Consider the following 22,527-nt stretch of genomic DNA (forward strand, 5'->3'; position numbering starts at 1 on the left):
TTTAATTTTTTTTGAGGAGGCTTGCTCTGTCTCCTAGGCTGGAGTGTAGTGTCACGATCTTGGCTCACTGCAACCTCCGCCTCCAGGGTTCAAGTGATCCTCCCACCTCAGCCCCTCAGCCACCCAAGTAGCTGGGATTACAGGTGTGTGCCACCATGCCTGGTTAATTTTTTGTTTTTAGTAGAAATGGGGTTTCACCACGTTGGCCAGGCTGGTCTTGAACTCCTGACCTCAAGTGAGCCACCCGCCTCGGCCTCCCAAAGTGCTGGGATTACAGGCGTGAGCCACTGTGCCCAGCCTCCCCTGTCCTCTTGATGAACATTTAAGCTATTTCCAATTTCTTGCTCTCACATCACTGCTACCGTAAAGATCGTTATGTGCATATGCAAGCGTTCTTTTACGCAGGGGTCTTGCTACCTGTTTTGTACAGCACTTAAGCTAAGAAGAGTTTTTTTACAGTTTTTAAGCATTGTAAGAAAAAAGAAAAACTGAAGAGTGTGTAAACCAGACCCTATGTCTAGCATATCTAAAATATTTCCTATTTGAACTTTTACAGAAAATGTTTGCCGGCTGGGCTTGGTGACTCACACCTCCAATCCCAGCAGTTTGGGAGGCTGAGCCAGGCGGATCACTTTAGTCCAGGAGTTTGAGACCAGCCTGGGCAACACAGCTAAACCCTGTCTCTACAAAAAATTAGCCTGGCATGGTGGTGTGGACCTACAGTCCCAGCTACTCAGTGGGCTGAGGTTAGAGGATCGAATGAGCCCTGGAGATGGAGGCCGCAGTGAGCCCTGGTTATGCTACTGCGCTCCGGCATGGGCAACAAAGACCCTGTCTCCAACAAACAAACAAACAAACAAATAAAAAACCATGTTTGCTGTTGTTGTAGTGTAGGTGGCACCCAGAAATGCCACCCTTCCTATGTCACAGATGGGAAAGCTGAGACCCAGAGAGGAGAACACAGTTACCCAAGGTCACACTGAACTGGTAACTCATTCAACTAGGTAAGTTTGTTGAGCTGCTGAGCCGGGCCTGGCTGGGGTGAGTGAGGTCCAGAAATTGATTAAGTCAACTGGGTGCAGTGGCTCATGCCTGTAATCCTAGCACTTTGGGAGACTGAGGCAGGCAGATCACCTGAGGTCATAAGTTTGAGACCAGCCTGGCCAACATGGTGAAATCCCATCTCTACTAAAAATACAAAAATTAGTTGGGCTTGGTGGCCCGTGCCTGTAATCCCAGCTACTTAGGAGGCTGAGGCAGGAGAATTGCTTGAACCCAGGAGGGGGAGGTTGCAGTAAGCGGGGATCGAGCCAGCGCCCTCCAGCCTGGGTGACAGCGACAGACTACATCTCAAAAAGAAGAAATTTCGTCTACCCATTCTCCCAGACAACTCAGCCTGAGGAAACACATTGAGAAACAATGATAACCTCCGAGGAACAGGGTTCAAGGTCTCCCAGAGTGGGGTGGAGAAGGGGAGGGGAATTAATGTCAAAGCTTGGCCTGGAAGGATGACGTGCTCCCCAGGTAAAGGAGGTCAGGACAACATCAACATCCGGACATGAGACTCGGCTTGGACATACGCTGGAAAAGTGGATTCTCTCGTATAGTCAGCTGGCCCTGAGAATTGTTGGTTTTACACTCAGACCTTGGTGGCTTTCCGGGTTCTGGGGGCTCTGGCAAGAGGGCCATAGGCCAGATTCATTCCCTGTCTCCAGGCCTCAGTTTACCCGTGTGTAAATATGGAACTAACTGATTTCCCAGGGCTCGGGCGCCTCACCCGAACCAGGTGGCGCTCTACCCAAGGGGCGCGACCAAATCAGTGACGTCACTCGGGGCGGGGCCGGCAAGACACCCTGCGGAAGCCTCAGAGGGTGTCTGGACTCAGCCCGGAGCCGGCGTGTGGGGGCGGGGGCTCCCGGGAGGGTCTCCTCACCTCCGGGCCCTCCTGAGGGCTGGGATGATCCTGCTGTCCTCCGCAGGCGAAACTGAGTCAGAGCGGGGCGTGCGTGGGCCGGAGGCTTTACACACCAAAGAAGCCGGCGCCTCCTGCCCACCCTGGGCGAATGCCAGGCCCCCCACTCCCGCACTCCTCGCCAGTCCCCACCTCCACCCAACCCCACCCCCGACCCTGCGGCTGTGAGTCAGCGACCGACCGCGCCCCCTTGGCCCACTTCCTCCTCACCTTCCCGGGGCGGGCGGGGTTGGGTGAGAGGGGTTGGGCCCTACTCCCCCGACTTCCACTCCCGTGCGGGTGGGGGGCTCGCCCCTTAGTAACCTCTCCGAAATTGACAGAAGAGAAACGCTGGGGAGGGGCGGTGTCCCGAAGATGGGATTTCAGGGAGAAAATCTGAGACCACTTGCTTAACTTGAGGGTCCTCCTCGACCCCCAAAATTGAGCGGAGTACGAAATGGAGAAGTCGATGGGGAAAGAAATCGCGCCCCTTCCGAGACCCTCCTCAGAATTCCCACAGTGGGAGCGAACTAGGAAGCAAGGGAGGTCCCCTTCCCCTTCACCAAGCTTGCCCTTCCAGGTGGGGGTGACTCCCAGGGTGCACCCCTGGGCTACAACGTTGGGGAGAGGAGCGAGATCGCGGAAGCCAAGGGTGCAGAGTTGCCCTTTTAAGCGCCCTCCACCCCCTCGCCTGGAGGCGCACGCGGCCCCTTTAAGGCGCGGGGCATTGTGGGTGCGGGGAGTGGAATTTTGGAACGAAATGTAACGAAGAGAAGTACAGTAGTAAGAGTAACACTGTAGCCGCCACCGGCAAGGGGTGCGCGCCGGGGAGCGGACGCTGCATCCCCTTTCTGCCGCAGGAACCTCTCATCAGACCGCCTGAGGGAAGCGGCGCCCGGAGACCCGCCCCGGCCCGGTCCACATTCTCCCCAGGAAGCCGGACTCTATGGGGCGGGACCCTGGGGGAGCCTGAGCCGAGCCCGGAGCCAGCCCCGAACCCCTGAACCTCCAGCCAGGGGCGCCCCGGGAGCAGCCAGCCCGTGGGCGAGCCGCCCGCCCGCCGAGCAGCCATGAGGTGAGCCGGACCTGCCCCCCGACCCGTCCCCGCCCGGGCGGGCTCCGCGCCCCGCTTTTGTCCCCCTCCCCCCCAGCTAGCTCCGGGCTGGAATTTGGGGACAGATCCTTGGGAGCCTCGGATTTGAGCTGAATTCCCTTGGACGCGCCCCAAAACCGTCGATCACTTCTCCACGACTGACTCCCCAAGCTCGGGGGGTGGTGGCGGTGAGGTTCTCCTGGGAGCCCTCAAGATTTGGGGGCGCTCGGAGGACTCCCGAATTGTTAAGACTCTTTTTAGAGGACCTCAAAGTTGGCAGCGACTCCCCGCAGGGATGCCAGGATTGAGGCAGGGCTCAGACTCTCCTCCCCCTCCCCCCAAACTTCAGCTCGAGGTCCGGGAAGGATTGTGGGGGACAGATTTGGGAGACCCTGGGACTTGGAAGAGAGACTGAGACTCAGACCCTGGGTGTGCAGGTCCCCCGTTTACGTGGTGCTGGAAAAAGTCTCCCCAAGTGGGACCGCGCTCCTTAACTTCGGGGGTACTTCTTAATCCCCTGGATTTTGGGGGTCACTTAGGTCTTCCTGTGGAGGAGGCTGGTGTGAACCGATCCAGGGACCCGGACGCAGCCTCCGGAGTCTGGTGGGACCCCCCTCTTCCCCGTCGCTCCGCACACAATCTGCTTAACTGGCCGTGCCTAGGACCGAGCGGGCGCTCGGAGCAGAGGGCGGCTCCCCGCCTCGGGCCATAAGGGCGGCCCGGCTCCCCCACCTGCGCGGCCCTGGGGAGGGAGGGGGCGCGGCAGCTGGGGGAAGGGGGCCTTTGTCTTCCTGACTCACCTGTCGAGACAGCTGGTGTGGGGGGCGGGCACCGAGCGCTGTAGGCCGTCTGCCTTCCCCACCACGGCCCCTCCCCCTTTGCTCACCGCCCCCCTATCCACCCGGAGCCTTGGGGTTGGAGGAGGGGGAGCTGGAAAGCTTCAAGGTCATAGCCCTCTTCCCTAGGGACCCAGGCTTCCCAGATAATTCCAGCTATCTTCCCAGGAATTTAATCCTGGGGGTGGCGGCCTAAGGGACCCAGGGATTTGGTCTGGCCGGGGCCTCCCCCGAACTCCTGGGCTCACCTGAGGGCGGGGCCAGTGTGGGCAGGGGGGCCCAACCATCCCCCCTATTCTTCCCTCCCCTGGCCCCCCATAATCTCTCCCATGGGGCCAGAGCCTGACAATACTATCTCCCTTCCTCTACTCTCTCTGGGACTTCCTGCCCCAAAGCCCCCAGCCTGAGCAGGGAGGCCCCTGGGGACGGCGGGGGATTAACCCCGTGGTGCCCACATCCCCCGCATTTCCTGAACCCCTGCCCTTTGACATCGGAGTGGCGTGGCATTCCTTTTTATGACCACTAGAGAATCCCCCTCCCGCGTTTGTTCCTTCTGATGTGAAAGGCATGGCTGGAAAATTTGGAGCAAGGAGGACACCCACAGATACCCTCAAGACTTCCTGCCTATCCGCTCCCCATTATAGCAACATCCCTTCCAAGTCCGCCCTGGAGAGGGGTCAGTTTAGGGAGCGTCGCTCTCTTCCTTCGCCCTCTTCCTCCGGGACTCTTCTCTCCCCTTGCCCCCCAGCCCCGCCCCTCCACCCCCCCTCGCGTTTCCGGTCCCAGGCTCGGTGGAAGGCGGATGGCGGATGTCCGAGTTAGTGCTGCCTCACTCACTGCAACCGTAAAAGGGCAGGAGCGGTGTCTGGGCCGGCCCCCTGTCCCCACCACCACCACCACCACCACCAGCACCAGCCCTGGAAGCCCTGGCCCTCCCACAAGGCCCACCTCTTGCTGTGGTGGTGGCCAAGCATCCCGTCTTGTGGGGGTGCTGGGGTGGGGTGCGGTGCAGAAATGACCAGATGCCTGTCCCACCAAAAGGCCACTCCCACCTTTCCAGGGGGTCTCCCCTGCAGGTGGTCACACCCGACTTCCTGGGCTGTGCCTCTTCTCCAAGGACAGCCAGGATTCAAAACCCATGCCCCTATTACCCAGCTGGGGAAACTGAGGCTCAAAGAGAAAAAGACATGGCCAAGATCCCTCAGAAATTCCTAGGCAACGTTAGAGGGGTGGAGGAGCCTAGGATCCTCTGATTTCTGGCTGGTTTGGCTGGGGACAGTCCTGGGGGCAGTTGGAAGAGAGGATGTTAAGATGGAAAATTACAAGATATAGTTCTTTTTCTCCCAGTTTGACAAATATTTGTTGAGTGTTGGCTGTGTCCGGGACTGGAGCTGGGGTGCTGGGAAGACAGAGAAGCGAGGCAGAGGTCTAGAATCTCAGGGCAGAAGGGACTTGGGGAGAACTGGGGTCCATTTCTTTCTTCTTCCAATAATAGCTATTTTTATTTTTAAAAAATAAGAGACCATTTGATCAAGCATCTATTTTATGTGGGGCATTTTTGTGCCTGACAGCAATTCTGGCTGTTTTTTTTTTTTTTTTTTTTTTTGAGACGGAAATTTTGCTCTTGTTGCCCAGGCTGGAGTGAAATGGCATGATCTCGGCTCACTGCAACCTCCGTCTCCTGGGTTCAAGCGATTCTCCTGCCTCAACCTTCCGAGTAGCTGGGACTACAGGTGCCTGCCACCATGCCCGGCTAATTTTTATATTTTTAGTAGAGATAGGGTTTCACCGTGATGGCCAGGCTGGTCTCGAACTCTTAACCTCAGGTGATCCGCCTGCCTGTACCTCCTAAAGTGTTATTATTACAGACCTCAGCCACCACACCTGGCCCCTCATGGCAGTTCGAACAATGATACTATTACAACCTTGTGGCCTCCCCACCCCGGTACTCAGTTTATAGATGGGGAAACTGAGGCACAGGAAAGTTAGACAAGGTGCCTATTAAAGTCAAACAGGGCCAGGCACCGGGGCTCATGCCTGTAATCCTAACACTTTGGGAGGCCAAGGCAGAAGGATCGCTTGAGCCCAGGAGTTTGAGAACAGCCTGGGCAATATGGTGTAACCCCGTCTCTACAAAATATACAAAAATTAGCTGGGTGTGGTGGCATGCGCCTGTAGTTCCAGCTACTCTGGAGGCTGAGGCGAGAGGATCGTTTGAGCTGGGGAGGTTGAGGCCGCAATGAGTCATATTCTTGCCACTGCACTCCAGCCTGGGTGACAAAGTGAGACCCTGTCTCAAAAAAAATAAAATAAAATAGAGATAACATGCTTTCCGTGTTCTTAATGAAGAAAAAGAAAAAAAAAAGGAACATGCTTTCACTGTGAAAACACTTAAGATAATTCAGATAAGCCAAATGAAACCGAAGCTGCAACATTTATCTTCCTATTCACTTACGGGAAACTGAGGCCCACCAGGAAGGGACTAGAGTAGCCCCATCCCTGACAAAAGAAGATTTGTCCTTTGGAAGGGTGGTGTATATGTATCATAGGTTTTATGGTATAAGGAGGGTATGGGCTAAGTCTTGGGTTCAGGGGACAGTGAAGGGAAGGGTAAGACTGTAGTCTGGAAGTTTTGTGAAAACCGGATTCACCATGCTTGATTACCTCTGGTGATGGGAAGCTCTCTCCTTCATGTGGAGCGTGTACCAAGTTACAGTTGCTGCGTTTAGGGCTTTTTGTCCATTATCTCTTTTAATCCTTACAATGAACCCAGTGAGTTATTGTTTCCAGGGCTGGAAACTGAGTTTCAGAGAGGCAAAGCCACACAACAAGGAGGCAACTTGAACCGTCTTTTCATCCGCCATGTGCTAGAGTTTTCCAAAATGTGGGGACTTGCAGGGAGGAGTGGGTCCTGGGCTGGCTGGAAAATTAAAGTGTTCTCATGTCCAATGGAGGGTTCTAGACTTCGGGAGAACACACTGGAAATGGGCAGAACTCCTTTCCATCTCACAGCCCCCGCACCCCCGTTTTATGGCTATGGGATTTTCGTTCTGGCTTTTGTGTAGTTTACAGTTTTATTTATTGAACTTAAGTAGTGAGTTAGGTTTTTATAGGTAATTTCAACCCATGATAAGAAAATAAATAATAAGCAGTTTGAAATACTTATTGAAATTATTGAAATGGTGGCTGGGCCTGGTGGCTCATGCCTGTAATCCCAGCACTTTGGGAGGTCGAGGCAGGCAGATCACCTGAGGTCAGGAGTTTGAGGCCAGCCTGGCCAATGTGGCAAACGCCCAAACCCCGTCTCTACTAAAAATAGAAACATTAGTCTGGCGTGGTGGCACACGTTTGTAATCCCAGACACTCAGGAGGCTGAGGCAGGAGAATCGCTTGAACTCGGGAAGTGGAGGCTGGGAGGCTGAGGCAGGAGAATTGCTTGAACCTGGGAGGTGGAGGCTGCAGTAAGCTGAGATTACACCACTGCCAGCCTGGGTGCAGAGTGAGAGACTCTGTCTCAAAAGATAAATGGTACAAAATATTTGTTTCTTCCCTCCCCAGTTCCTGAGTTCCCCTCAATGGAGGCAGCCACAGTTAGTGTCTTGGGAAACAGTCTCTGCATATATCACCACTCTGAGTGCAGATATATTTATATATGCTCCTCACTGTTTTTTTTTTTTTTTTTTTGAGATGGAGTCTCGCTCTGTCGCCCAGGCTGGAGTGCAGTGGCGCGATCTCAGCTCACTGCAACCTCCACCTCCCAGGTTCAAGCGATTCTCCTGCCTCACCTCCTGAGTAGCTGGAATTACAGGCACGTGCCACCACGCCCAGCAAATTTTTCTATTTTTAGTAAAGACAGGGTTTCACCATGTTGGTCAGGCTGGTCTCAAACTCCTGACATCAAGAGGTCCGCCTGCTTCGGCCTCCCAAAGTGCTGGGATTACAGGCTTGAGCCACTGCGCCTAGCCTACCTTTTTTGTTTGTTTGTTTTTGTTTTTGAGACGGAGTCTTCCTCTGTCCCCCAGGCTGGGGTGCAGTGGCGTGATCTTGGCTCACTGCAACCTCCGCCTCCTGGGTTCACGTGATTCTCCTGCCTCAGCCTCCCAAGTAGCTGGGATTACAGGCGCCCGCCACCACGCCTGGCTAATTTTTTGTATTTTTAGTAGAGACGGGGTTTCGCTATGTTGCCCAGACTGGTCTCAAACTCCTGACCTTGTGATCCGCCCGCCTTGGCCTCCCAAAGTGCTGGGATTACAGGCATGAGCCACCGCACCCGACCTTTTCTTTTTTTGTAAAGCCTCTGATCAACACTACCTTGTACTTTGGCTATTAAAAATTTCAATTTAGCTCTGCTTCTTCATCTTTAAATGAAGTTAAGAACTTGTGGGAACTTCGTTTCAACTATGAGCCCCTCTGCTTACTTGCTGTGTGATCTGGGGCAAGTGCCTTCACTCCTCTGTGCCTGCAATTCCCCCTTGTCAAAAGGGTGAGCGTCAGAGCCTATCCCATGAGGTTGTAGAGTCATGCAGCAGGGAAATTGGTGTCAAGCACCAAGAAGAGTGCCTGGGACCCAGGCTGACTGAGAAATGTTAGGTGCCCTTGGTAAAAGTTTGCCTTTTTTTGAGAGGGAGTCTTGCTCTGTCGCCTAGGCTGGAGTGCAAGTGACCTGAACGTGGCTCACTGCAGCCTCATCCTCTTGAACTCAAGTGATCCTCCTGCCTCACCCTCCTGAGTAGCTGGGACTACAGGCAAGCGCCACCACACCCAGCTAATTTTAAAATTTTTTGTACAGACGGAGGTCACCATCTTGCCCAAGCCAGTCTCTGTCCTTTTTTTTTTTTTTTTTTTTTTTTTTTGAGACAGAGTCTCGCTCTGTCTCCCAGGCTGGAGTGCAGTGGCCTGAGATCGGCTCACTGCAACCACCTCCTGGGTTCAGTGATTCCCCTGCCTCAGCCTCCTGGGTAGCTGGGATTACAGGCATGAGCCACCACGCCTGGCTAATTTTTGTATTTTTAGTAGGCATAGGGTTTCACCATGTTGGCCAGGCTAGTCTCGAACTCTTGACCTCAAGAGATCCACCTGCTTTGGCCTCCCAAAGTTCTGGGATTACAGGCATAAGCCACCACACCCAGCCTTCCCAAGCCAATCTCAAACTCTTGGGCTCAAGTGATCCTCCTGCCTCAGCCTCCCGAAGTGCTGGGATTACAGGCATAAGCCGCCACACCCAGCCTTCCCAAGCCAATCTCAAACTCTTGGGCTCAAGTGATCCTCCTGCCTCAGCCTCCCAAAGTGCTGGGATTACAGGCGTGAGCCACCTCCCCTGGCCAAAGTTTGCCTTTTTTTACAGATGTTTCGTAACTGTTGAGTCCCTACTATGTGTTGGACACGATTCTAGGTTCTGGGGACACAGCAGTGAACAATTGGGACACAAATTTCTGCCTTTTTGGCAGCGGAGACAGACAAATATTGTGTTGGGCAGGGGTCACTGCTATGAAATGTGCAGCAGGGGATGAAAAGGAGAGAAGCGTTTCCAGCTAAGGGAGTGAGGGACGGCTTCTTGGAAGGGGTGACATCTAAAGAGAGACCTGAAAGTGGGGAGAGGCTACGCCTGAGGAAGAAGCAGCACACAGGCCCGAGGCAGGAATGTGTCTGGCCTGCGGGAAGAGCAGCATGGGGGTAGGAGGCCTAGGGTCTGGAACAGAGTCCCCAAGGGACAGTGGAGCGGGAAGAAATGAGATCTGAGGACACACAGATCACGGAGGCCCTGGAGAGAGCTTGGCATTGATTCCGTAGGAGCCTGGAGCCTTCAAGAAGAAGAAGAGACATCCCACCTTGTAGGTTTTTGTTAGTTTGTTTTGTTTTTTAGAGATGGGGGTCTCACTGTGTTGCCCAGGCTGGTCTTGAACTTCTGGACTCAAGCAATCCTCCCGCCTCGGCCTCTCAAAGTGCTGGGATTACAGGCATGAGCCACCGTTCCCCGCCCCACCTTGTGTTTTAACAGGATCCTTCTGTTACAATGGGTATAGTGTTCCCTGGAGAGGGGCAAGACCACCCCTTGGTCACTCAGCAGGCGCCCTGTTCTCCGGCCAGTCCACAGCCTCAGTAGGGCAGGGCTGCCTGGGAGAGCAAAGTGCAGCCAGGGCGGGGCAGCAGCAGCCCCGGGCTCCTGGCCAGAGTCGGCCCTGGGTGTGGGTGGCAGGTGTGGGTGAGGCCGAGGCCTTAACCCTGCCTTGCCAGGGGCAGCAGGAGCCAGAAACAGCCCCTGAGGCTGTGCTTGTCTGGAAAGGGCACCTGGTGTTTGGGTGGGGCCCACACAGTTCCCGGTGGTTAAGGCTTGGGAGCCTGAATTCACATCTTCACTCTATTCCTCACTAGCTGTGTGACTGTGGGCAAGTCACTCAACCTCTCTGGGCCTCTAGTTCTCACCTGCAAAATTAGGTTGAGTGGCTCTCTGGATAAGCTGCAGTGAGAATAAAATGAGTGACTTTGGGGGAGGGGCTTAAGGCCCCTGATCCACCTGAAATGCCTAGTAAGAGGGAGATGGCACAATTAGGTAAATTTGAGGGTCCCTACCCCAGGTCCCTACCCACAGCTGAGTCTGCCTAGGGACTTTCCCTGCCCTGACTTCCCAGCGTCAGTGTCACACCCAGCCCCCAGCCCTCCTAGAGACAGAGGCTTTGCGGGGGCTGTCTAATTTCTGTCCCCGGAAACCTCTGACCACCAACTTCCCCATTTCAGGAAAAAGCCTGGTGTGGGTGGGGTGGGGAGGAGACCAGTGCTTCCCCTTCCCCTGTGTGACCTTGGGCAAGTCACTTCCTGTTTGAGTTCCTGTCTAGGCCTGAGTTTCCTCACTGGGGGAGAGGGGATTGAACCTCCCAGAGGGGCTGGTGGGAGGGTCCCGAGGGTTGTAGCTGTCCCGGGCTCCAGTGGTGCCCATGAGACGGATATGTTGACAGTTACTGAGCTCTCGGCGTGTGCGGGACGCTGTACCAAGCACTTAGCTTTTTTTTATTTTTTTTGAAACAGAGTTTCGCTCTGTTGCCCAGGCTGGAGTGCAATGGCGTGATCTCAGCTCACTGCAGCCTCCACCTCCTGGGTTCAAGCGATTCTCCTGCGTCAGCCTCCTGAGTAGCTCAGACTACAGGTGCACACCACCACGCCCAGCTAATCTTTGTACGTTTTTGTAGAGATGGGATTTCACCATGTTGCCCAGGCTGGTCTCGAACACCTGAGCTCAAGCGATCCATTCACCTCAGCTTCCCAACGCGCTGTAATTACCGGCGTGAGCCACCACACCCGGCTGTACCAAGCCCTTTAGGTGCCCAGATTCATGTGCCCCTCCCCCACTGCCCTGGAGGTGGGGACTGTCATTTTCCCAGTTCACAGGCAAGAAGAGGTCTTGAGTGGGAAGGTCATGTGCCTGAGTCACATGAAGTAGGTGGCTCAGTGGGGATTTGAACCCAGGTCTGGGGGTATCAGCTCCTGAACTCTGCACCAGTTTACTGACACCTCCCACCCAGGCTAAGTCAGATGTTGCCTTTTCCAGGAAGTCCTGCCTGACTCTCCAGGCTGGGGCAGGCGTTCCTTCAGGGCACCCCCAGACCCTGGGCTCCTTGGTCCTATCCCTGGGTTGGTACTGTCTGGGGACAGCTGTGTCTCCCACACTGGACTGTGAGCCCCAAGAGGGTGGTGCCGGGGCTGTCTGTGTCACTGCTGTGTCTTCATCCCCAGCCCCACCCAATACAGGCCAGACACAGAGCAGGGAGTATCTGGGGAATGGCCGCTAGTGCCCTGGGGAGCCAGGCGATGGGTGGGCAGCGGGAAGTCCCTTTGGAGGAAGAGCTCAGAGGTCTGGGATGGGTCCCCAACCTGCTGCAGGCCTCACACTTCCCCTCCCAAGCCTCAGCTTCTTCCTGAGCAGGCAGTGGTGGGGTGGGGGGGGGGGGTGCGTAGAGATAGGGAAACTGAGGTCAGGCAGGGGCTGGTCCCTAGTGCAGCTCTGGGCTCTTGGCCTCCTTCTGGCCCCTCTGTCTTCCCTCCTGCCCTCTGCTCTGCTAACCTGCATCCCCCCCACTGGCGTTGGCCTCGACCTCTTACACCCCTCAGCCTGTCTCTCCATCTTTATCTTTTCCTTCTTATTAGTTTTGTTGTGTTGTTTTTTATTTTTCATTAAAAAAGTTTTTTTGTGGACTGGGTGTGGTGGCTCACCCCTGTAATCCCAGCACTTTGTGGGGCAGAGGCAAATGGATCACTTGAGCCCAGGAGTTCGAGACCAGTCTGGCCAACATGGTGAAACCTCGTCTCTACTAAAAATACAAAAAATTAGCTGGGCTTGGTGGTGCATGCCTGTGATTCCAGCTACTCAGGAGGCTGAGGCAGGAGAATGGCTTGAACCTGGGAGGCAGAGGTTGCGGTGAGCCGAGGTCATGCCACTGCATTACAGCCCGGGTGACAGAGTGAGACTCTGTCTCAAAAAAAAAAAAAAAAAAAAGATTAGTCGGGTGTGGTGGTGCATGCTTGTAATCCCAGCTACTTGGGAGGCTGAAGTGGGAGGATCGCTTGAGCTCAGGAGGTCGAGGCCACATTCCAACCTGGGTGACAGAGAGCAAGACTCTGTCTCAAAAACAAAAATAATAATAATAATAATAATAATTATTAGAGATGGGGTCTCACTATGTTGCCCAGGCTGGTCTGAAATGCTTGGGCTCAAGTGATCCTCCTGCCTCAACCTCCAAAGTGCTGGGATTACAGGTGTGAGACACCACGCCAAGACCATCTTTATCTCTTTCTGTGTCTGCCTCTTCCTCCAGGTCCCCTGTCTGCCCATCCTTTTTCCCCACCCCTCCCCCATCTGTTCATCTGTCTGTCTGTCTGTCTGCCTTTCAGTCTGTCTCTCTCCTCTTTGTCAACCCGACTCTCCCTTTCCCACCTCTCTCTGCGTCTGTCTCTTCCACTTCCAGTTTCTCCCTCCCCGTGTCTGCCTGTCTCTTGCATCTCGTTTGTGTGTTTGCCTGTCTCTCCTGATCTGATTTTCTCTCCTGATCTGTCTCCCCCGTCTCTTTCTGTCCACGTGGCTCCTGCCTCCCTCTGTGTCACTCTCTTCCTTCCACACTCTGTCTTTGTCCCTTGGAATCTCCCAGGAGAGACCCATATAAGAAGGTGACTGGCCCCTCTCCCTTTTCCTCCCGCCTGCAGCGAGACGGTCATCTGTTCCAGCCGGGCCACTGTGATGCTTTATGATGATGGCAACAAGCGATGGCTCCCTGCTGGCACGGGTCCCCAGGCCTTCAGCCGCGTCCAGATCTACCACAACCCCACGGCCAATTCCTTTCGCGTCGTGGGCCGGAAGATGCAGCCCGACCAGCAGGTGCAGCTTCCCACCGGCCCCCTCTGCGGGCTGAACCCCTACCAGCCCCACCCCTGCGCCCGCCGCCCCTCACCCCCCTTTCCCCTCCCACCAGGTGGTCATCAACTGTGCCATCGTCCGGGGTGTCAAGTATAACCAGGCCACCCCCAACTTCCATCAGTGGCGCGACGCTCGCCAGGTCTGGGGCCTCAACTTCGGCAGCAAGGAGGATGCGGCCCAGTTTGCCGCCGGCATGGCCAGTGCCCTAGAGGCGTTGGAAGGTCAGAAATGGCGGCGGGCAAAGGGGACCAGTGAATGCGGCTGTGTGGCCTGGGGCTGCCGCTTTACCCTGCTGGGACTTGGTTTACTCGTCGGTAAAATGGAGCGAATTCATTGTTATCATGGAAAATTATCACTAGGATTTTGTGCATTCCGGTGTGACCGTGTGCGCCTGTGTATAAAATGCACCATTGGCCCGGCGCCGTGGCTCATGCCTGTAATCTCAGCACTTTGGGAGGCCGAGGCATGCGGATTACCTGAGGTCAGGAGTTTCACCGTGCCCAACATGGTGAAATTGCGTCTCTATTAAAATACAAAAATTAGCTGGGCGTGGTGGTGCGCGACTGTAATCCCAGCTATTCGGGATGCTGAGGGACGAGAAGTGTTTGAACCCAGGAGGTGGAGGTTGCAGTGAGCCGAGATCAGGCCACTGCACTTCAGCCTGGCGACAGAGCAAGGTTCCGTCTCAGAAAGAAAACAAACACACAAAAAAAATGCACGATTACTCAGGGATCAGTACTCCATGAACTTTACACAGGCACACTCCCGGGAAACCACCTCCCAGATCAAGACATAGGTAGGTCCCGCCCCAGAAACAGGATCTCGCTCTGTTGCCCAGGCTGGTGTGCACTGGCACAATCATGGCTCTCTGCAGCCTTCACCTCCTGGGCTCAAGTGATCCTCTTGCCTCAGCCTCCTAAGTAGCTGGGAATACAGGTGTGCACCACCATACTTGGCTCTTTTTTTGTTTTGTTTTTTGAGACAGAGTCTTGCTCTGTCACCCAGGCTGGAGTGCAGTGGTGCAACCTCAGCTCACTGCAACCTCCACCTCCCGGGTTCACGTGATTCTTGTGCCTCAGCCTCCTGAGTAGCTGGGATTACAGGCATGTGCCACCATGCCCAAGCTATTTTTTTGTATTTTGTTTTTATTTTTATTTTTTTGAGACAGAGTCTCACTCTGTCGCCCAGGCTGGAGTACAGTGGCACGATATTGCCTCACTGCAACCTCCGCCTCCCGGGTTCAAGCGATTCTCCTGCCCTAGCCTCCCGAGTAGCTGGGACTATAGGTGTGAGCCACCACGCCCGGGTAATTTTTTGTATCTTTAGTAGAGACAAGGTTTCACCGTGTTAGCCAGGATGGTCTCTATCTCCTGACCTTGTGATCCGCCTGCCTAGGCCTCCCAGAGTGCTGGGATTACAGGCATGAGACACCATACCCGGCCCTTGTATTTTAGTAGAGAAGGGGTTTCACCATATTGGCCAGGCTGGTTTCAAACTCCTGGCCTCAAGTGATCCACCTGCCTCTGCCTCCCAAAGTGCTGGGATTATAAGTGTGAGCCACTATGTCTGGCCACCTGGATCATTTCAAATTTTTTTTTTTTTTTTACTTTTTGTGGAGATGGTCTACAGGCTGGTCTTGAACTCCTGGGCTCAAGTGATCCTCCCACTTCAGCCTCCTAAAGTGCTGGGATTACAGGCATGAGCCACTACACCCAGCCCAGTTGCTTTTTTTTGGAGACGGAGTCTCGCTGTCCCCAGGTTGGAGTGCAGTGGCGCGATCTCCGCTCACTGCAAGCTCTGCCTTCCGGGTAAATGCCATTCTCCTGCCTCAGCCTCCCGAGTAGCTGGGACTAACTGCAGGCACCCGCCACCACATCAGCTAATTTTTTGTATTTTTAGTAGAGACGGGGTTTCACCGTGTTAGCCAGGATGGTCTCGATCTCCTGACCTCGTGATCTGCCCGCCTCGGCCTCCGAAAGTGCTGGGATTACAGGCGTGAGCCACTGCGCCTGGCCTCTTTTTTTTTTTTTTTTTTTTTTTTTTTTTTTAATATGGAGTCTCACTCTGTCTCTCAGGCTGGAGTGCAGTGGTATGATCTCAGTTCACTGCAACCTCCGCCTCCTGGGTTTAAGCAATTCTGCCTCAGCCTCCTGAGTAGATGGAACTATAGGTGCGCACCAACATGCCTGTCTAATTTTTGTAGTTTTAGTAGAGACGGGGTTTCGCAATGTTGGCCAGGCTGGTCTCGAACTCCTGACCTCAGGTGATCCACTCGCCTCCGCCTCCCAGAGTGCTGAGATTACAGGCGCGAGTCACGCGCCCAGCCCAGTTGCTATTTCTTAAACCTTAACGTGCACATGAATCACCTGGGGATCTGGTTAAAGTGCAGGCTCTGGTGCAGGTGGGCTGGGCGGACTGAGACTCCACATTCTCACAAGTGCCCTGGTGATACCCAGATTGCTGGTCTGCGGACGTGACTGAGTAGTGAGGTTTTAGGTGACTGCCATGCATCTGGCCTGGAATCACTGGTGTAGAACTGAAAGTCACCAAATGCAGGGGTGTTTGCTTCGTGGGACAACTTCTGTGCTAGTGCGGAAGGGGCTTGCTCCTCTGGGGCACACAGAAAAATACAGTGGGCTTCAGTTTAGTCATCTGTAAATTGGGGCTAATTCATTGTTAATTCGTAGCCAATTCAATTCAGGTGCTAGGGCCAGAGGCCTGGAGGTAGGTGAGGAAGAAGCTCTTTACCTTTCCAGGTTCTTAGGTAAGGTCCAAGTGGCTGTAACAGTGGTTAAGAGCTAGCCAGGGGCCAGGTGCGGTGGCTCACGCCTGTAATCTCAGCACTTTGGGAGGCTGAGGCGAGTGGATCACTTGAGGTCAGGAGTTCGAGACCAGCCTAGCCAACATGGTGAAATCCCGTCTCTATTAAAAATACAAAAATTAGCCAGGCATGGTGGCAGGCGCCTGTAATCCCAGCTACTCAGGAGGCTGAGGCAGGAGAATCTCTTGAACCCGGGAGGCGGAGGCTGGGGTGAGCTGTGATTGCACCGCTGCACTCCAGCCTGGGTGACAGAGTGAGACTCTGTCTCAAAACAAACCAACAGTGGTTAAGAGCCTGGCTGCTGGAATCAGCCTCAATTCAAGTCTTGTTCCTGCACATTCCACCCTGGAGAAATTTGGGGCAAGTGACTGTTCCCCGGGCCTTAGCTTCTCCTGTCACTGGGACATCACAACAGCACCTACCTTAGGGCAACTCAGGCCAGGGAAGTTGGTGCTGCCTCACCTCCCAATGTGCGTCCTCCTGGGCCTGGAGCCTCAGGGCCTCTGGAAGGAGGAAGTGAGCGCCTCTGGGCAGGATTCCTGGGAGGCCTGGGAGAGCAAGGGAAGCGCTAAGAGCTGATCAGAGTTCCGGGACTGACTCATGGCCCTTTCTCTCTCACCTTCCAGGAGGTGGGCCCCCTCCACCCCCAGCACTTCCCACCTGGTCGGTCCCGAACGGCCCCTCCCCGGAGGAGGTGGAGCAGCAGAAAAGGTGGGGCTGGGCCCTGGGTGGGGAACCTTAGCGGCTGCCAGAGTTCCATATGTTCTGGAACCCTTGACTCCTAGAGTTCAGAACCCAGCCAACTTGCAGTTTTCAGAATGTTCAAGAAACTTCTGACACTCAGAGTTGCAGAACCTCCTGGTCCCTGCAGATTCCTGGAAATCAGAATATGGTGGTTGAAAGAATCTTGTGGCTGGGCGTGGTGGCTCACGCCTGTAATCCCAGCACTCTGGGAGGCCGAGGCGGGCAGATCGCCTGAGGTCAGGAGTTTGAGACCAGCCTGGCCAACATGGCGAAATCCCGTCTCTACTGAAGATAACAAAAATTAGCCGGGCATGGTGGCGCCCGTGCCTGTAATCCCAGCTCGGCAGGCTGAGGCAGGAGAATCGCTTGAACCCGGGAGGCAGAGGTTGCAGTGATCGAGCCACTGCACTCCAGCCAGGGTGACAGAGTCTCAAAAAAAAAAAAGAAAAGAAAGAATCTTGGGCATTTTGTAATTCGGTGTTCCTGACAGTTTAGTGACTGGGATCTCGCATCCTGATCTCTCCCTGTCGCTGCCCTGCCCTCCATTCCCTCTACTCTCACCCAGCCCCCTTCTTGGTTCCCTAGGGGAGGAAGGCTTGGGTGAGGATTAGGAGCCAGCCTCCCTGGAGACCTCTGAGAGAGAGGACAGAGGTCGCTGGCCCCTTCGCTGGCCATCCTTAGGGCCCTGACTGACGGCAGCTCCCTCGCCTCCCCCCACAGGCAGCAGCCCGGCCCGTCGGAGCACATAGAGCGCCGGGTCTCCAATGCAGGTGATGTTCAGATAGCTTCGGGAGTTGGGAGGGGGCCTCCCTGGAGGAAGTGGCCAGCCAGCTGGACAGTGAAGAATGAGGCTTCTCTCTCTCAGCTGCCCCCTTTTCTGTGTTTGTTTCAGGAGGCCCACCTGCTCCCCCCGCTGGGGGTCCACCCCCACCACCAGGACCTCCCCCTCCTCCAGGTCCCCCCCCACCCCCAGGTTTGCCCCCCTCGGGGGTCCCAGCTGCAGCGCATGGAGCAGGGGGAGGACCACCCCCTGCACCCCCTCTCCCGGCAGCACAGGGCCTTGGTGGTGGGGGAGCTGGAGCCCCAGGCCTGGCCGCAGCTATTGCTGGAGCCAAACTCAGGAAAGTCAGCAAGGTGAGGGGCCGGGAGAGGTGGGCAGAGGGCAACAGGGCTTTTATGGGGGATGAGGCCAGGGCTGCCGGCGGTGTCATTGGGCTGGAAGGCCAAAAGGCCTGCCCCTAAAGCTCCTGCCCCTTTTAAATTTCTCCAGCAGGAGGAGGCCTCAGGGGGGCCCACAGCCCCCAAAGCTGAGAGTGGTCGAAGCGGAGGTGGGGGACTCATGGAAGAGATGAACGCCATGCTGGCCCGGAGGTGAGCCTGAGCCTGGACCCCCAAGTCACCTGGAGTTCCAGTTCAGTAGGGCCCAGTCAGGGGAGGGCTCCAATTCCTGTTTAGTTTGTTTCTTTTGGTGAATGTTCCCCCTTTGATAACCAGGTTTGGGATATAATGGTGGGGTTTGTCATGAAATGGCTGAGGCTTGCAACCACCTAGGTAGCCTGTAGAATGTTCTAAAATCCAGAATTCTAGAACCGTAGGAGATCCTGCCTCAGAATTTTGGGAACTCAGGTTCCTGCAATCTCAGTGTTCCAACACAGCACCGCTCCACCCTCGGAATCTTACTGTTCCCTAATATAAGAATCATAGAACCTCCTCCACCCTGATTCTAGAACCACAATCTCTTGAATTTTTTTTTTTTTTTTTTTCGAGATGGAGTCTTGCTCTGTGACCCAGGCTGGAGTGCAGTGGTGCGATCTCGGTCCACTGCAACCTCCGCCTCCTGGGTTCAGGCAGTTCTTCTGCCTCAGCCTCCTAAGTAGCCGGGATTACAGGCATGAGTCACCACACCCGGCTAATTTTTGTATTTTTAGTAGACACAGGATTTCACCATGTTGGCCAGGCTGTTCTTGAACTCTTAACCTCAAGAGATCCACCTGCTTCAGCCTCTCAAAGTGCTGGCATTACAGGCCACTGCGCCCAGCACAATCTCTTGAATTTCTAAAACTAGAGTTTCCTTAGGTTTTCGGAGTTCCAGAATTCTATGCACTAGGATCTACATTTCTAGAACTCCCCTCAGAAGGGGATGGGTTGGGTGACGGAAGCACGTGTTTTTGCTTTTCTCTCCTGCAGAAGGAAAGCCACGCAGGTTGGGGAGAAAACCCCCAAGGATGAATCTGCCAATGTAAGTCAGGGACTCTTCTTGCCCTACATCTCTTAGGCCGTACCATGAGGGTAGGGATAGTGGGATGTGTGGGGTTTGAACCTGAAAGAGGAAATGGGCAGAGGTGTGTGTGGCAGGGGCTGGCTCATGGCAGTTTTATTTCCTACCAGCAGGAGGAGCCAGAGGCCAGAGTCCCGGCCCAGAGTGGTGAGTGAGTGCCCAGTCCAGCCACAGGAACTACAAATCCCAGAATACCCTGTTCTCACATGTTAAGCACCCTTATAGGAGAGTCAGGGCGAATGGTGCTGGGGATTGTAGTCTCCTGAGATGGGGCTTTGATCAGGGGCTGATGAGGTTGGGGGAGTAAGATTGATTAGGGGGCAGTCTTTTGTCCCTGATCTTTCTGATTTCTTGCCTATCCTCAGAATCTGTGCGGAGACCCTGGGAGAAGAACAGCACAACCTTGCCAAGGTAGGCCATCGGTCCTGGGGCCCTTGGGGAGGTCAAGGCGGGCAGATTGCTTGAGCCCAGTTGGTCAAGACCAGCCTGGGCAACATGGCGACACCCCATCTCTACAAAAATTAGCCAGGCGTGGTGGCACTTACCTGTGGTCCCAGCTACTCGGGAGGCTGAGGTGGGAGGATTACTTGAGCCCAGGAAGTTGAGGCCTCAGCGAGCCATCATCGTGCCTGCACTCCAGCCTGGGAAATAGAATGTGACTGTCTCAAAACAAAACAAAATAAACCAAAACCAAAAAAAAAAAAAAACAACAACAAAAAAACTGGGGCCCCAAAAATACTTGGACTTGCCCAATTTATAAGGCAGAGCTCAATGTGATCCCTGGAATAGGAGGCGGGGAAGCAGGTCCTCTCTCTAATCTCATTGCTGTCCCAAACCACACCAACTCCCCCAGGATGAAGTCGTCTTCTTCGGTGACCACTTCCGAGACCCAACCCTGCACGCCCAGCTCCAGTGATTACTCAGACCTACAGAGGGTGAAACAGGTAACCTGGGGGGGAGGTTGGGGACCACAGCAAGAGAGATCTAGGTCTGGCCCCTGCCACTGGCATGCCGTATGATCCTAGATAACATCTCAGAAACCTCAGGTTTCCAATCTGACAAATGGAGAAACTGGATTGGGTCAAGGATGACCGAGACTCCACACGCCCTTTTCTGGCGCCTGTGACAGACATTATTAATCTATCACCGGGCTCATTCCCGATGAGTGCCTTGAATTCTTTCCGCACATTGACCCAGCTGTCCATCACCAATTGGAGTTGGCAGGAGGCTGGAACGCGCTTGCCAACCTTGGTACTGGATGTTCTCCAGTACTTTTCCGGCTCCAAGGATCCAGAATTCTTCCCTAGAATCCTCCAGTCACTCTGCGACCTTGACAGCGATGTCATGGTGTCGAGGTAGGGGTAGGTCTCAAACCTACTCCCCCTGGCTTTTCCATCGACAAGAAAGAGGGGACTCTGGCAGGGCACGGTGGCTCGTGTGTAATTTCAGCACATTGCGAGGCTGAGGTGGGAGCATTGCTTGAGGCCAGGAGTTTGAGACCAGCCTGGGGCAACATCGGGAGACCCCATCTCTAAAAATAACTTTTAAAAGTTACCTGAGAAGGCCAGGTGCGGTGGCTCATGCCTGTAATCCCAGCACTTTGGGAGGCCGAGGTGGGTGGATCACCTGAGGTCAGGGGTTCAAGACCAGCCTGGCCAACATGGTGAAACCCATCGCTACTAAAAATACAAAAATTAGGCCGGGAATGGTGGCTCACAGCCATAATCCCAGCAGTTTGGAAGGCTGATGGGGACGGATCACGTGAAGTCAAAAGTTCGAGACCAGCCTGGCCAACATGGTGAAACCCTGTCTCTACTAAAAATACAAAAATTAGCTGGGCCTTGTGGGGGGCACCTGTAATCCAGTTATTTGGGCGGCTGAGGCAGGAGAATCGCTTGAACCCGGGAGCCAGAGATTGCAGTCAGCCGAGATTGGGCCACTGCACTCCAGTCTGGGCGACAGGGAGACTCTGTTTCAAAAAAAAAAAAAAAAGAAAAAGAAAAAGTTACCTGATTGTGGCGGCAGGTGCCTGTGGTCCCAGCTACTTGGGAGGCTAAGGCGGGAGGATTACCTGAGCCTGGGAAGTTGAGGCTACAATGAGCTGTGATCGTGCCATTGCACCCTAGCCTGGGCAACAGAGCAAGGTCCCTTCTCAAAAAATAAAAGAAGGGGGATTCATTCCTGCAAGTCCCGGTACCCCCTCCTGATTAGTTTTACCCCATTAATTTTAGGAGCTTCTGGAAGAGGTGAAGAAGGAATTGCAGAAAGTGAAAGAGGAAATCATTGAAGGTGAGGTGGTTTGGTTTGGTTTTGTTCTTAAACATTTACTTATTTTGGAGTCATCATGTCCCTGGGCAAGAGCCCTGTTTTGGAAGGGAGGAGGCAGAGACTCTGCCCCTGACCTCTGCTCCTTGTTTCCTTCCAGCCTTCATCCAGGAGCTGAGGAAGCGGGGTTCTCCCTGACCACAGGGACCCAGAAGACCCGCTTCTCCTTTCCGCACACCCCGCCCGTCACCCTGCTTTCCCTGCCTCTACTTGACTTGGAATTGGCTGAAGACTACACAGGAATGCATCGTTCCCACTCCCCATCCCACTTGGAAAACTCCAAGGGGGTGTGGCTTCCCTGCTCACACCCACACTGGCTGCTGATTGGCTGGGGAGGCCCCCGCCCTTTTCTCCCTTTGGTCCTTCCCCTCTGCCATCCCCTTGGGGCGGGTGCCTCTGCTGGGGATGCACCAATGAACCCCACAGGAAGGGGGAAGGAAGGAGGGAATTTCACATTCCCTTGTTCTAGATTCACTTTAACGCTTAATGCCTTCAAAGTTTTGTTTTTTTAAGAAAAAAAATATATATATATTTGGGTTTTGGGAGAAAAGGGAAAATTTTTTTTCTCTTTGGTTTTGATAAAATGGGATGTGGGAGTTTTTAAATGCTATAGCCTTGGGCTTGCCCCATTTGGGGCAGCTATTTAAGGGGAGGGGATGTCTCACCGGGCTGGGGGTGAGACATCCCCCCACCCCAGGGACTCCCCTTCCCTCTGGCTCCTTCCCCTTTTCTATGAGGAAATAAGATGCTGTAACTTTTTGGAACCTCAGTTTTTTGATTTTTTATTTGGGCAGGTTTTGGGGTCCAGGCCATTTTTTTTACCCCTTGGAGGAAATAAGATGAGGGAGAAAGGAAAAGGGGAGGAAACTTCTCCCCTCCCACCTTCACCTTTAGCTTCTTGAAAATGGGCCCCTGCAGAATAAATCTGCCAGTTTTTATAAATGCTAAGATCTCTGGAGTGATTTGAAGGCCTGTTCTGATGGGGATGGAGGTGTGCTCGGCCCCCGGTGCCCCTCCAGGAAGATTTGATCCTCTGCTGAGAACCCCTGCCTCCTCCCAGGAATCCACCTTCCCTT

General features: G+C 54.3%; 1 protein-coding gene across 4 annotated transcripts; it reads left to right on the forward strand.

The window, feature by feature from the left end:
- Window positions 1-1,852: 1,852 nt before the first annotated feature.
- On the forward strand, window positions 1,853-22,399 carry VASP (vasodilator stimulated phosphoprotein). 4 transcript variants are annotated; one of them, XM_031004140.3, is made up of 13 exons: window positions 1,853-3,026; window positions 13,073-13,244; window positions 13,339-13,504; window positions 16,731-16,815; window positions 17,569-17,618; window positions 17,741-17,982; window positions 18,119-18,219; window positions 19,036-19,087; window positions 19,237-19,273; window positions 19,492-19,537; window positions 19,980-20,070; window positions 21,358-21,415; window positions 21,552-22,399. In XM_031004140.3, exons 1-13 carry the CDS (start codon window positions 3,022-3,024, stop codon window positions 21,587-21,589), a joined length of 1,143 nt encoding a protein of 380 aa, XP_030860000.1. In that variant the 5' UTR covers window positions 1,853-3,021; the 3' UTR covers window positions 21,590-22,399. The 4 variants fall into 4 exon arrangements, with proteins under 4 accessions (XP_030860000.1, XP_055225719.1, XP_030860002.1 ...); XM_055369744.2 differs by having other exon boundaries at window positions 2,310-3,026; window positions 18,122-18,219; window positions 19,240-19,273; XM_031004142.3 differs by having other exon boundaries at window positions 2,321-3,026; window positions 19,240-19,273.
- Window positions 22,400-22,527: the final 128 nt, after the last annotated feature.

This window comes from Gorilla gorilla, chromosome 20 (assembly GCF_029281585.2).
Source record: "Gorilla gorilla gorilla isolate KB3781 chromosome 20, NHGRI_mGorGor1-v2.1_pri, whole genome shotgun sequence".
NCBI lineage: Eukaryota > Metazoa > Chordata > Mammalia > Primates > Hominidae > Gorilla > Gorilla gorilla.

What these genes read in the sequence shown, in the direction of transcription:
- VASP (XM_031004140.3), top strand. An exon ending in AACGCCATGCTGGCCCGGAG is followed by an intron (nt 18,220 to 19,035) that starts GTGAGCCTGAGC and finishes TCTCTCCTGCAG; the next exon opens with AAGGAAAGCCACGCAGGTTG. An exon ending in GAAAGAGGAAATCATTGAAG is followed by an intron (nt 21,416 to 21,551) that starts GTGAGGTGGTTT and finishes GTTTCCTTCCAG; the next exon opens with CCTTCATCCAGGAGCTGAGG.